Genomic DNA, 12,350 nt, shown 5'->3' on the forward strand with positions numbered 1-12,350 from the left:
CAATTCTCGACCCACCTTAATCTTCAGCTTCCTTTGGCTGACTTTCCCTCTGTTTCTGAGCCTGAGCATTTATCTCTAAGTTGTCATTCTCTCTTCACTTTTATTGGTTTCTCAGTTCTTCTGGCCAAATTCAAAACGAACCTGTAGATATAATCCTCCCCCCCCCCAAAAAAAAAAGTAGTTTATTTTTAAAATCACATCTTCTTGGACTAGAGGAAAGTCAGATGAAGGAGATAAACGTCCAAATGCATGTCTGGAGCTAGCTTGATTGAACCTAAGAAAAAGGATCTTGGGTGATCCTAGCTTTAGGAGTAAGCTATGTGAATAAGAGAAAGGAAGACTCCTAGCAGCTGGAATCCTGAGCCAGAGCCAGGGATCCCTGTGAAACTAACTGTATACACCAAACAGGGTCCATCCTGCATGCCTAATAGGCTATTTAAGGAACTGGCTGCTGACATCCAGGCACCCCCCCCACACTTTCCTCCTTCTCCTCCCCTCCTCACCCATACTCACACCCATCCAGAGCCACCTTAAAAGCGGGAGGCAATTGTGAAGTATCTGGCCAGCAAGTGGAGTTGGAACTGGATAATGAGATAAAGACAGAGGGCAGAGAGAGACAGAAAGATTTGTACAGGGGAAACACACACACACACACACACACACACACACACACACACACACCCATAGAAATAGAGTCCCCTGGAGACCCAGAGAGACACCAAGGGAAAAAAATTAGTTTGAAAGATAGTACAGGGCACTAATAGAATTTCCTCTCTCTCTCTCTCTCTCTCTCTCTCTCTCTCTCTCTCTCTCTCTCTCTCTCTCTCTCTCTCTCTCTCTCTCTCTCTCTCTCTCTCCCCCTCTTCTCTCCTCTCCTCTTTTCTCTTCTCCTCTCCCTTCCTTTCCTCTTTCTCTGTCTCTCCTCTCTCCTTTCTCCTCTCTCCCACTAGCACCACAGAGTCCATCTGTTCCCCACCCCCCCAAACTATTTTTTTTTAATCTTTTGTACCACCCTTCCAGGAGACCATGCTGCTATTTCTTAACCTCTTGCTAGAGCTGGTCCGGATTCTGGCTGCAGATGAGGGTATGTACATTTGTGTTTATTTGTGTCCGTTTTTGTGTCCAAATGCTTGCAGGTAGCTAAGGGGGAGGAAGAATGAAGGGACTAAGATGATAGTATTCTAGAGAAGGGACAAAGGGAGGAAGATCCTGACTCCTACCCTGGTTTTTCCCCCTCTTTTCCTGAACTTCTGCAGCTCTCCTTCCTATTCCATGTAGTTTAGGAGGGGTAGGGTGTCAAAGATCAGGGGTGGAAAGACTGCTAGAGATAGATTCTACTTGCAGTGCAGTTTTAGCTTCCAAGCTTTCCTTATTTAAGAAGTCATTCAGTTAAGACGAACAGCTACCTCAGAGAGTCAGGGGTTTGGGATTGGGGATTGGAGGGAAGGAAGGTGTTAAAAAATGATTCAATAGGGACCAAGCTCTTACTGCGGCCAGAAAAAGCACCACCTGCCCAATTCTGTGTGGGAATCCATGTCCCAGAGGTCTCATATCCAGAAGCATGGTAATGCCCTTTTTTGATTCAACTAGGGAGAGAATTCAAAAATGTATTTCCTCTGAAAAGGGACCCACTAGGATATATGGAAATATAACTCTTCGGAAGAGGTGGACAGTCTCCAGAATTGTCTTCCCAAGGGCAGGAAGGGTTGAGTTGGAGGAGGAAAAAGCTAGCAAATTATTAGTGAAGGTGTTGGGGAACAGAGAGTCCCAAATTCTCAGAGTCCTACAAGAAAAAGAAAAGGTTACTGTGACAAGGGGAGGGGGAAAAATTGGGGGGAATCTAGGGTGATTGGGAGAGAAGGGCATGGAGGCTGAAGGGTGGGGTAGGAGTCAAAGCCATTAGTGCTTCAGAGCTACAGGAAGACACTGGCCAGTCTTTTGGGCTGCTCTTTAGAGATCCCTAAATCTCTAGTGTAAAGGTTGGGGCAAGAGGTAGGATGAATAAAAGATTGTTGGATGTTTGAGGAATCTAGGGACATAAGAGAGAAAATAGGGATCTGAGCGATCTATTTCAAAGTTATATCAGCCTGGAAAAGGAAGAATCTAGGATCGAAGAGACCTCCCAAGAAGAGCCTCCCCTATAACTGCCACCAGAAGCTAGCTAGGTGAAAACTTAGGGGCCAGGCAAGGAGGGCCCCCTGTGTCTTTCTCTGCTGCAGACAGGCTGAGTATGATCCCTTCATGTGACTTAGCTGGCAGCTCCCATCTCCACACACAATGCCACTTTCATCCCGTTCTTGCCTGCTCGGACTCACCCACCCTCACCCTAGACCCTGCACCAATTCCCTCTTTCCCTTTCCCATCTGGGGATCTGAAAAGTAGGGGGGACGGGAACTGTGGCCTGGAGACCGTGTGTGGAGTTTCCTCTTGAGCCCAGAGACCAAAAGTGGTGCTGAGTTGAAATTCACAGATGTTGATTTGCATCTCATTAGCATTTTATTCATAGCCTGTCCCCTAGCCAAGGAATCTCTTCAACCTTTGCCTTTCTACCCCAGTGACTTGGGGTGCTTTCATTCCCGCCCCCCACCAAGATCCTGTTCCCCTTCCTTAAGCCTGGGGGAAAAAAAGAGGGCTGGATTTATTGTGTATTTGCATCCAGATCCATAGGAACGTTCAGCTTTCTCCCCTGTTTCCGCCCCATCCCCCCAAAACGTCCAACCTACAGGGTCTTTAAATAGGTCCCTCTCCTTTATCCCGACCTTTCCCTGCTGAGGTCTCTGGTTTCAAGGCTTCCTTGGGAAAGGTTGAAGTGGAATGGGAGAAGAGAAGTGAAGACAGGTGTAGGATAAAGGGAGAGCAGAGAGAAGCCTGGAGCACTGATCAGGGCTTTGTCATAGCTCCTGTTCCTGTTTTTCTTGCAGGTTCACATTGGACGTATGAAGGTAAGAATAAAATCCTGTTTTCTTCCTGTCTTCCTGCTTTGTTTCTAGTGTGGGGAAGAGTCCCAGCTTTCAGGGGTGTCCAAATCCTCCTCCTCCCAGCTCCTTTTCCTCTCTCCTCTGCTGTCCCCACCACCTTTAATCTCTTCCCAGTCTAATCTCTCTCATGGTGTCATGGTAATTTTGCTTCAAAAGAACAGAGTTCCAGGGTCCCTGGGGACTTAATAAGAGGGGGGCTTCTAGGGCTAGCTGGGTGGCTCAGAGGATAGAGCTGGGAGGTCCTGGGTTCAAATATAGCCTCAGATACTTCCTTCCTGGGCAAGTCACTTAATCCCATTGCTGAGAGCTCTTCTCTGGAAGTGACAATTTAGTATAGATTCTAAGACAAGGTAAGGGTTTTTTAAAAGAAGGAGGAGGGGGCCTTCTAGAGAGTGAATATCTCCATAAGACACTAACTTGAAAAATCAACAGGATCTTAGAGATAACTAATTAAACTCCAACCCTCTGGCTCAGCAAAAAGTTCAAAACTTACTCTTTTTAGAGGAATGAGATAGAGGGTACTGTGTGTAGATTGGGGACAAGGAGAAGAGATTGGTGGAGACACCCAGACTTCTAGCCCCATTCTACTGCCCAAACCAACCCCATAGTACATGAGGAACAATGGAGAGAAGAGGAGGGAAGGCTTGGTAGCCAGTCATCTAATGGACTCTAGGGTAGGCGGAACCTAATTCTGACTAATCTTTGAACTTTTCTGGTCATTGACTGCAGATATCCAGAGCAAATGTCAAGGGCTCCAGTGAGGGGAAGAGAAACATAGCTAGGAAAATGGGACACTGGGATACCATCTCCATTTGGTGGGGAGACATCAAAGGCTTGGTTTACCCCATATTTCTGGGTTTATAATCTATTCCTTTCCCTGCTCCATCACCTGTATCTTAATGTACCCACAGGTTTTCTTTTCTTGACCCCCATTATAGTTCTCTAGTCCTGGGTAATTGTTAAATCAAGAAGAGCAGCCGTCATGTCTGTTGTCCAAAACTGGACCCACCACTGATTTGAAAGGGAAGAATTGGGGCATATAGGCTAGGGAAGTTATTTTGCTTCCTCTTCCCTATATAATACAGATTGAGTATTGGGTAGGGGTTTGGGGAGAAGCACATTCCTCAGTACCTGATTCCCTGAATAGGGAGTGGGGTCTGGGAATAGGAAATGGCAGTTGGGCACCGAGAGAAGATAAATGTCCTTGGTAATTCTTTATTAGGTCCACATGGTCAGGACCACTGGCCAGCCACTTATCCTGAATGTGGGAGCAATGCCCAATCTCCCATCGACATACAAACTGAAAGGGTGACATTTGATTCAGAGCTGCCTGCTGTGCAGCCCCATGGCTATGACCAGCCCGGCACAGAGCCCCTCTCTCTGCATAACAATGGACATACAGGTAACTGAGAAGCCAGGGTGCCTAGGCTTTAGATCTAATCATGGAGGTTACATGGAAAGCAGGATTCACTAAAGTATCCAGTACTCTAGGGTTCTCTGGAAATTTCGTCCTTACAATTGAGAAAATGAGGGTGGGGACCAGGACCCTGAAGCTTTCAGTTAAGGGCAGCTAGGTGGCTCAGTGGAGAGAGAGCCAGGCCTGGAGATGGGAGGTCCTGGGTTCAGATCTTACCTCAGACATGCCCTAGCTGTGTGACCCGGGGCAAGTCACTTAACCCCCATTGCCTAGCCCTTAGTGCTTTTCTGCCTTAGAACCAAATACAGAAGATTTAAAGGTCTTTCAAAAAACAAAACAAAACTCCCTTATCAGTCCCAGAGCAGAAGAGCAATAAGAGCTAGGTAATGGGGGTTAAGTGACTTGCCCAGGGTCACAAAGCTAGGAAGTGTCCAAAACTGGATCTGTACCCAGGACCTCCCATCTCCAGGCTTGGTTCTCTATTCACTGAACCATTTTGCTGCTCCCCAAAGTAAAGATTTTAAGAAAAAGGTGTGTGTGTGTGTGTGTGTGTGTGTGTGTGTGTGATTATCTATCATAGTGTCAAATTCTGTCTAGAACTGGGAAAAGGGTAAATGTGCTGGAATGGAAATTAGCTTACCAGAACTAGGTGCAATAATGGGGAAGGGTCAGATTTGCCAGGAATCCCAGGAAACTTTGAGAGTACTCAAGAATGAGAATTATCTACCCCAATACTAGATGTTCCCCTTATTCTCACAGTGCAACTGTCCCTGCCCCCCACTCTATACCTGGGGGGGCTCCCCCGAAATTATGTAGCAGCCCAGCTCCACCTGCACTGGGGCCGAAAAGGGCAGCCAGGGGGGTCAGAGCACCAGGTCAACAGTGAAGCCACCGCTGCAGAGGTACTGGGAAGCAAGAAGCATGGACTTGGGTTGCTGAAGGGACAGGGTTGGGGGAGCACTGGTGGGGATGAGACCAAGGACTGGAGATGCTGGGAGATAGGGTTGGGGAAACTTTGAAGGGGTGAGGCCAGGGAACTAGGGGTATCGGGAGTTCAAAAGATAGAAACATTGTGCCAAAGACAAGGGAACATCAATCCCTTTTCCCCACAGCTTCACATTGTCCACTATGATGCTGATACCTTTAATGACCTGAATGAAGCTGCTCAAAAACCTCAGGGACTAGCTGTCCTGGGCATCCTCATTGAGGTCAGTGGTACCCTAAAACCCTTCCCTTCTGCCTCCCTTACTTTTCTCCCCTTACTCTTAATCTTTCACATCTCATTATCTATATCAGATCTCTTCCTTCCATAGTATGGGAGGAGGGGGTAGTGGACATAAAGTGACCACCACTCTATCCAGAGAAATTTTTAAAAATATCTTTGAATTATTCCTGGAATGCTCCTGACCCCAGACCCAATATCCTCAAATTACCATCTCCCTCTCCTAGGTTGGTGAGAACCAGAACCCAGCTTATGATCACCTCTTGAGTCATTTGGAAAAAATCAGGCATAAAGGTAAGCCCTAAAGAAATGGTTGTAGGATGAAGCAAGGTTACATCTCGGGAAGATTTCAAATTATAAAATTGAAAATTTTCAGATTTAGAAAGGGTCTTAGAAATTAGCAAAGCAACTCCTTTTGGATGCATAGTATTACCACACGTGGGCTTCCAGCTTTGAACACCTCCAGTGATGGGGAACTCATTATCAACATGAGGCAACTCATTCTAGTTTTAGTCATCTTAAATTATAAATTATTTCCTTTTTTAAGCCAAAATGTATCCTTTAGCTCCTCTCCGAAGGAGAATGCCCACCCTTGATTCTAGTTCCTAATGGTAAGAACAGCTTGGGATCAGGGAAGACTAAATGGGACTGAGTTATCTCATTACTTAGAAAGCAAACTCATGTTTGGTTAAAACAGAACAAGAGGGATGGATGAATTTTGACTGGTGCCCTCCCTCCCTTGGGGCATCGAGGTAGCACAGTGCATGGAGTGGCAGACCTGGAGTCCAAGACTCTTTCCCAGTTCAAATCTGGCCTCAGACACTTACTAGCAATGTGATTCTGGCCAAGTCACTTAACTGTGCTCACTCAGTTTCCCCATCTGTCAAATGAGCTAGAGAAGGTAATGGCAGACCACTTTGGCATCTTTACCTAGAAAACCCTAAATGGGATCAAGAAGAGCTGAACTGACTAAAAATGACTGAAAAGACTAAACAGTTCCCTCATCTTCTGCCTTCCTTAGGTCAGACCACCCTGGTGCCACCCTTTGATGTGGGGGGACTGCTTCCTCCAGAGATGGGAGAGTTCTACAGGTACAATGGCTCCCTTACTACCCCTCCCTGCTACCAGAGCGTCCTCTGGACTGTCTTCCATAGAAAGGCCCAGATTTCTATGGAGCAGGTGAGATAAAGAGGTAGATCAGAAGGGTTGAAGGACTGGCAACCGACTCTAGATCCTGTTCCTACTCCTCAATACCTGTCTCTTCCCACTACTGAGCCTTCAACCTCTCCCTTTCCTACCTACTCAGCCACCCTCAGCCCCTACTCCTTTTCCCTCAGTTGGAGCAGCTACAAGAGACTTTGTTCTCCACAGAAGAGACCAGACCCCCTCAATTACTGGTCCAGAACTACAGAGCCCCTCAGCCCCTCAACCACCGACTGGTTGTTGCCTCTTTTGTCCCAGGTGAGGGTGCAGGGGGTAAGGATAAGGGAAGGGGCCTGAAAGGTAGGAGCAGGGAAACCACTGGAGAATGAAAGGTGGTTGGGGAAGAGAGGTGATGGGCTCCAAGATAGGCTGGGACTCCAAAGTGCTTGAATTGCTATTCTTAAAGATGGAATTGGACTGGCGAAAAGAAGACCTGACCTGTGTATTCTTCCTTTGCAGAAGGAGCCTTTTATTCCACAGGTAAGGTAATCCTTACCCAACCTATCATAGATAGCCCCTTTGAGGGGGTATGTTTGGAAAGGCCTCATTGGCCTAACTGATGTTCTTTGGCTCTCTCAGGTGAAATGGTGGGTCTAGGCCTGGGAATCTTGTTTGGCTGTCTCTGCCTCTTGCTTGCTGGTTACTTCATTGCCAGGAAAATCAGGTGAGATTCTACCCTCAAATCTCCTTAAGTGGCCCCTTCCAGCAATCCTTTTTTTCTCACAAAGAGCCTCTTATCCTAACATTAAGTTGTTGCCAGAAAATAGGAACAAACCCCTCTAGCCCACCCCCTTTCCTCCTTCACGTGTAATTTATGTGCTTCTTCCCCAGAAGGAATAGACTAGGGGAACAGAAGAGTGTTGTCTTTACTTCATCCCGACGGGCTACCACTGATGAGTAGAGACCCTCCTGGACATCCCTTCACCTTCACTTTTCAGCAAGCCTGGAGGATTCTGTGCAGGGCTTGTCAGACAATAGCTGTAGCAGTAACAGTTGAACACCCCTCCTTCTTCCTGATACCTCCTTGAGGAATGGACTTGGACTCTTAAGGAAAAGAGCTTGGAAAGTTCTAACCACCAATGGGAAGATGGAAAAAGTGACAAGGATCTGTTTTTGTGGATAGGACAATGTTTTTCCCTGAGAAGGGGGAACTAGTCGAACTCAAGCATTCCCTCTCAGCTTCCAGTCTCTTCCCTGGACAGTAGAGACAGTTCCTTCGAAAGAGGGTTGCTGCAATAGAGGTTCAATAGTCCACAATTTGAATGTTCTGGAAATAAACAATTTTGACTATATCATAACTTTCGCCTTAGTGGTTACTGGGATAGGTGGGGATAAAAGAAACATGCTTGACCTATAATAAACTTGATGTTTGCTAAGATGAACATAGATTCCCCTAAACCACCTTCTATTTTTAGCAACCATCAAGTGACAGAGGACCCCTATTAAACCTGGGTCATACCAGATAGTCAAGAATATTGGAGGGGGCAGCTGGGTAGCTCAGTGGAATGAGAGTCAGGCCAAGAGATGGGAGGTCCTAGGTTCAAATCTGGCCTCAGCCACTTCTCAGCTGTGTGACCCTGGGCAAGTCACTTGACCCCCATTGCCCACCCTTACCACTCTTCTGCCTTGGAGCCAATATACAGTACTGACTCCAAGATGGAAGGTAAGGGTTTAAAAAAAAAAAAAAAAGAATATTGGAAGGGCGAGAGGGAGGGAAATCAGGGAAATGTTTAGAGCAAGGATTCTTAACCGAGTGTCTGTGAACTTTAAAAATATATATTTTGATAACTTCATGTTTATATAATTAGTTTCCTTGTAATCCTATATATTTTATTTTAGGTATTTAAAGACATTATTCTAAGATGGGATCTATAGGCTTCACCAGACTGCCAAAGAGGTCCATGGTATAAAAAAGGTTAAGTACTCCTGGGTTTGAGGAACCCCTATACAGAGGTAAAAAACCCTGTGTAATTCCCAGAAGCCAAGTTCCCATACATTGTTACAAAATCCTTTTATTAGTCAAAAATCACACTTACTTTGATTAAAAGGATGGGATACTCCATCCTCAGCAGAAAATAATACATTTTATAGAAAAGTCATTCCCTCTTTTCTCCCTCCCCATCCCTCCCTCCCCATTAAAAACTAGAAAAAAAATTCCTGCTGTCCTACAAGTCCTTACAGGCCATAATCCTGTGGCCCTATAATAATCTAGGTCACCTCAGCTCTCTCAGTACAGGATAAAAATTATTAAGTTCCAGTCATCCCAGTTGCTGGGAACAGAGAGAGAGAGAGAGAAGTGAGGAGCAGAGATGACTGTCCCCCTAACACACTCCTCATTCTGTCCCCTAGAGTCTCTGGCCAATGGGAGAATGGGGAAAAGATGGTGGACAGAGGGAGCAGAACTGGGAAAAGAGGCTAAAAAAGTTTTGGAGGAAGCATCTCCAAACTCTCCTCCCCCCAAAAGGCAGTTTGGAGTCTTTGTCAAACCAAAAATGATTTCCCTCAGACCTGAGAAAAAGAGATATCCAATTGGGGTTGGGGGTGGGAGGGCAGAAAGGATACATCAGGGAACTTCTCAGATCCCTGCAAACCCCAGTAACCTCTCTACCCTCAGGAACCCCAATTTTATCTCCTGGGTAATGACTAAGCTAAGCCACCTCCCTTAGCAGCTGTCCATAGTTGGAGATGGAGAGAAAGACAGGAGACAAAGAGGGTGCCCCTGGCCCTCAGGGTTTTCCCTGAGTCCCCTCAGTCCTCGGGTGGAATGCGCAGGGCAGAATACACCATCACCCGACTGTCCTCCCGCCGTCGGCCTGCAGAGGGGAAGGGACGTGAGTCTTGGACAGGATGGGGAAGTGGAAGGACCCAGGGCAACCGGGGTCCCCAAAGGGTGGGGACAAATGGAGTTTCAAACCCTCCAACCATTTGACTGGCTGTCCCCTGGCAGCTCCCGCTGTGGCCTAGAGAGCAAATGTCAAAGTGGACAAAGTGAAGCCCCTGAGGATAGGAAAGGGGAAAGAGATGGAAAGGAATTACACAGAGAAGAGTAGCTGGGACACTAAGGTGGGAGCGGGGCAGGGCTCAGTCTCAGAGAGTGGGCAGGCAGGTGGTAGTCAAGCAGGCGATGAATCCAAGTGGTCAGTCCTTACACGAGAGGCTGCGCTGGATACTTCGGAAGGAGCCTCCGGCTGTGATAAATGCCCAGATCCCCATGGATAGAGTAACTGCATAGATAGGCAACAGGCTGGCTTCATACCGGGGATTCAGGAATGTCTAGGGAGAGGGAATTGTGATTAAAGAGGGGGAAATGTCCTTTCTGCTCCAACTCCAGCTACCCTCTGGGCCTGTAACTAAAATTACTTCAACCTTTCACTTAAATCCTTAGGCTTCCCCCCACAAAGCTCAAATATTGATAACATGCCTTCCACCACGCAGAATAATGCTTTTCCTCTTACTGAGGCCCTCAAGCCCCTGATTCTTTTATACCAAAGAATCCCATCCCTGACTCACCAGTCCTGATGTCAGTAGGTGACTACCAACCACCAAGCCCAAGGCCCAATATCGTCTCCTCTCACAGGCATCAAAAAACACAATACCCCAAAAGGTATGAAGCAAAATGATGGCTGCTGTCAGAAATGCTGGAGAGAGACAAGAGGATCACTTGAAGCCCTTTCAACCCTCATCCCCGCTGACCTCCTCCCTGTACCCATGGGGGAAGCAGTCTATGGAGAATCTTCCAGGGACAACTCAATCTGCTTTCCCCCACCTCCAGATTGGACTAGACCTGCTTGACCCAGCAACGACTGAGAGATACTCTGGTCTGGGATGGAGATTTAGGGAACACGTCTTACCTGAGGTCAAGAAGTAATAGGGGGAATCTCCATGAATACCAACCACACCTGGACCAAGTGCATCCGCTAAGATGTTGATAACAGAAAAGACGCCACTGATGATGCCGAAAGACAGACCAGAAACTGGGGAGATGGGCAGTCGAGGTTAGGCTGGGCCAGGACCATTCACCTGACTTCCCATTCACTCCTTTCACCCAGTTATTCATCCTCCCAATCCCACTGCCCCAGACTATATGTGGGAGGGTCTGGTAGGGAAAGGGAAGAGATGAGAAGCCCCCAGCTGTTGCTGGTCACCCCTCCCTGGCTCACCATAGGCCATCTGTCGGATGGAGATGGGAGATCTTCCGTCCTCACTCAGCGATGCTAACCCCTCATCTGCCTTCCTGGGGGGGGGATATTAGGGAGGGTGGGGGGGCTCCTTTCTCCCAGGGCTCTCCCATAGCCCTGTCCCTCCAACACTCACCCCAACACCTGCCCCCCCCATGCCCTTCCAATCCCTTCTCTGCTCCCTCCAGAGCCTTGACCCACCCACCCAGTGCCCTACTCCCTTACTTAAGTAGCTTGTAGTAGGCAAATCTGAAAGCCTCCTGCAGCAGGACAGAAAGGGCAGCACCAAAGATGAGGAGGCCATATTGGAGTCGGGTGTCCGACTGATCAGTGACATGGACCAAGATGAACCAGACCACAGAGGCCAAAAGTAGGGAGACCAGCCAAAAAAATGCCCTGGGGGAAGGCCGGGTGAGGGGGGAATCAGAAGAAAGGGGAGAAGGTATGGAGAGTCAGAAGACTTGGCAAAGGGAGAGCATTTAATGGCACTACAAGGGAGTTGGAAGTTAGCTTTTTAAAGAGGATTCTCCTAGGATAGGAGACACCCAGGGATGAGGGGAATGAACTGGATGAAATAAGGCCAGTTGCCTCTTCCTTCCGGTCAAAACCCTCTTTGGGACGAGCACGGAGATAAGAGGGGTAACAAAGGTCTGGGCAGGACCGGGCAGGAGGTAGGAGTGTGTGTGGGTGTGCCCATTTTAGGGGGTGGGAAGGAGAAACAGAAACGGGAAGGGTAGGATTCCTGGACCCTCCCTTGAGGCGTGGCTCCTCTGGGGTCAGCACCCCATTTCCCGTCTCAGCCTCGGGGGCGGTGAGCCCACGAAAGGTCTCAGGCCTTCAGCTTCCACTGACCAAAGTCAAGACACAGAGAGGTAGAAATCTCTCCCATACGAGAAATCACAAGTAGACAGCGGGGAGAGGAGGAAACCGCCCACGGCCCCCAGACTCTTACCCCAAGCACCCCATCCTCCCCATCGAAACGTCCAAGGCCCCCCTTCCCCCAGCCCTTCCTCCCTTCCCCACGCCCACTCACCCAGCCACCAGGATGATGACCCGGAGCGGGTCCCCGGCCACCGTGACCAGAAAGAGCGAGAAGGCCGGGCCGAAAGCCACGAAAGTACATCCGAAAAACACTGCGGCCCCCATGGCTGGGCCCTGGGGGTGGGCTGGGGGACGGAGGGGAGTGGAGAAAAGGGAGGACAGGGACCTCCGAGGGAAGGGGCTGGGGGGCAGCTAGCCAGTGTGTACGGGGGGGTGTCGATTTCTACCCCAGTAGGGGCACAGCGCAATGTCACCCCCAGGCCCCGCAAAGGGGGAAAAGGGGCGGGGGGCGGGGGAGGGGGGGGACGCTG

The 12,350-nt window shown here is 48.5% G+C and overlaps 2 protein-coding genes across 7 annotated transcripts; one reads left to right on the forward strand and one right to left on the reverse strand.

Annotated features, from left to right (window-relative positions):
* Nucleotides 1-888: 888 nt before the first annotated feature.
* On the forward strand, nt 889-8,118 carry CA14 (carbonic anhydrase 14). 3 transcript variants are annotated; one of them, XM_044676098.1, is made up of 11 exons: nt 889-1,084; nt 2,922-2,942; nt 4,201-4,380; nt 5,155-5,297; nt 5,508-5,603; nt 5,845-5,911; nt 6,639-6,796; nt 6,955-7,078; nt 7,280-7,300; nt 7,400-7,484; nt 7,652-8,118. In XM_044676098.1, the coding sequence occupies exons 1-11, from the start codon at nt 1,027-1,029 to the stop codon at nt 7,719-7,721; spliced, it is 1,023 nt and encodes a 340-aa protein (XP_044532033.1). In that variant the 5' UTR covers nt 889-1,026; the 3' UTR covers nt 7,722-8,118. The 3 variants fall into 3 exon arrangements, 2 of the variants coding, with proteins under 2 accessions (XP_044532033.1, XP_044532034.1); XM_044676099.1 differs by having other exon boundaries at nt 7,655-8,118; XR_006506141.1 differs by having other exon boundaries at nt 7,227-7,300; nt 7,652-7,742.
* A 539-nt stretch (nt 8,119-8,657) lies between these two features.
* APH1A (aph-1 homolog A, gamma-secretase subunit) lies at nt 8,658-12,305 on the reverse strand. Of its 4 annotated transcripts, none has more exons than XM_044676101.1 (7): nt 12,032-12,305; nt 11,224-11,321; nt 10,981-11,054; nt 10,672-10,794; nt 10,331-10,458; nt 9,970-10,093; nt 8,658-9,633 (listed from the first exon to the last, which is right to left on the reverse strand). In XM_044676101.1, the coding sequence occupies exons 1-7, from the start codon at nt 12,119-12,121 to the stop codon at nt 9,569-9,571; spliced, it is 702 nt and encodes a 233-aa protein (XP_044532036.1). In that variant the 5' UTR covers nt 12,122-12,305; the 3' UTR covers nt 8,658-9,568. The 4 variants fall into 4 exon arrangements, with proteins under 4 accessions (XP_044532036.1, XP_044532035.1, XP_044532038.1 ...); XM_044676100.1 differs by having other exon boundaries at nt 11,224-11,394; XM_044676103.1 differs by lacking the exon at nt 10,981-11,054 and having other exon boundaries at nt 11,224-11,258.
* Between the last annotated feature and the right edge of the window lie 45 nt (nt 12,306-12,350).

This window comes from Gracilinanus agilis, chromosome 4 (genome assembly GCF_016433145.1).
Source record: "Gracilinanus agilis isolate LMUSP501 chromosome 4, AgileGrace, whole genome shotgun sequence".
NCBI lineage: Eukaryota > Metazoa > Chordata > Mammalia > Didelphimorphia > Didelphidae > Gracilinanus > Gracilinanus agilis.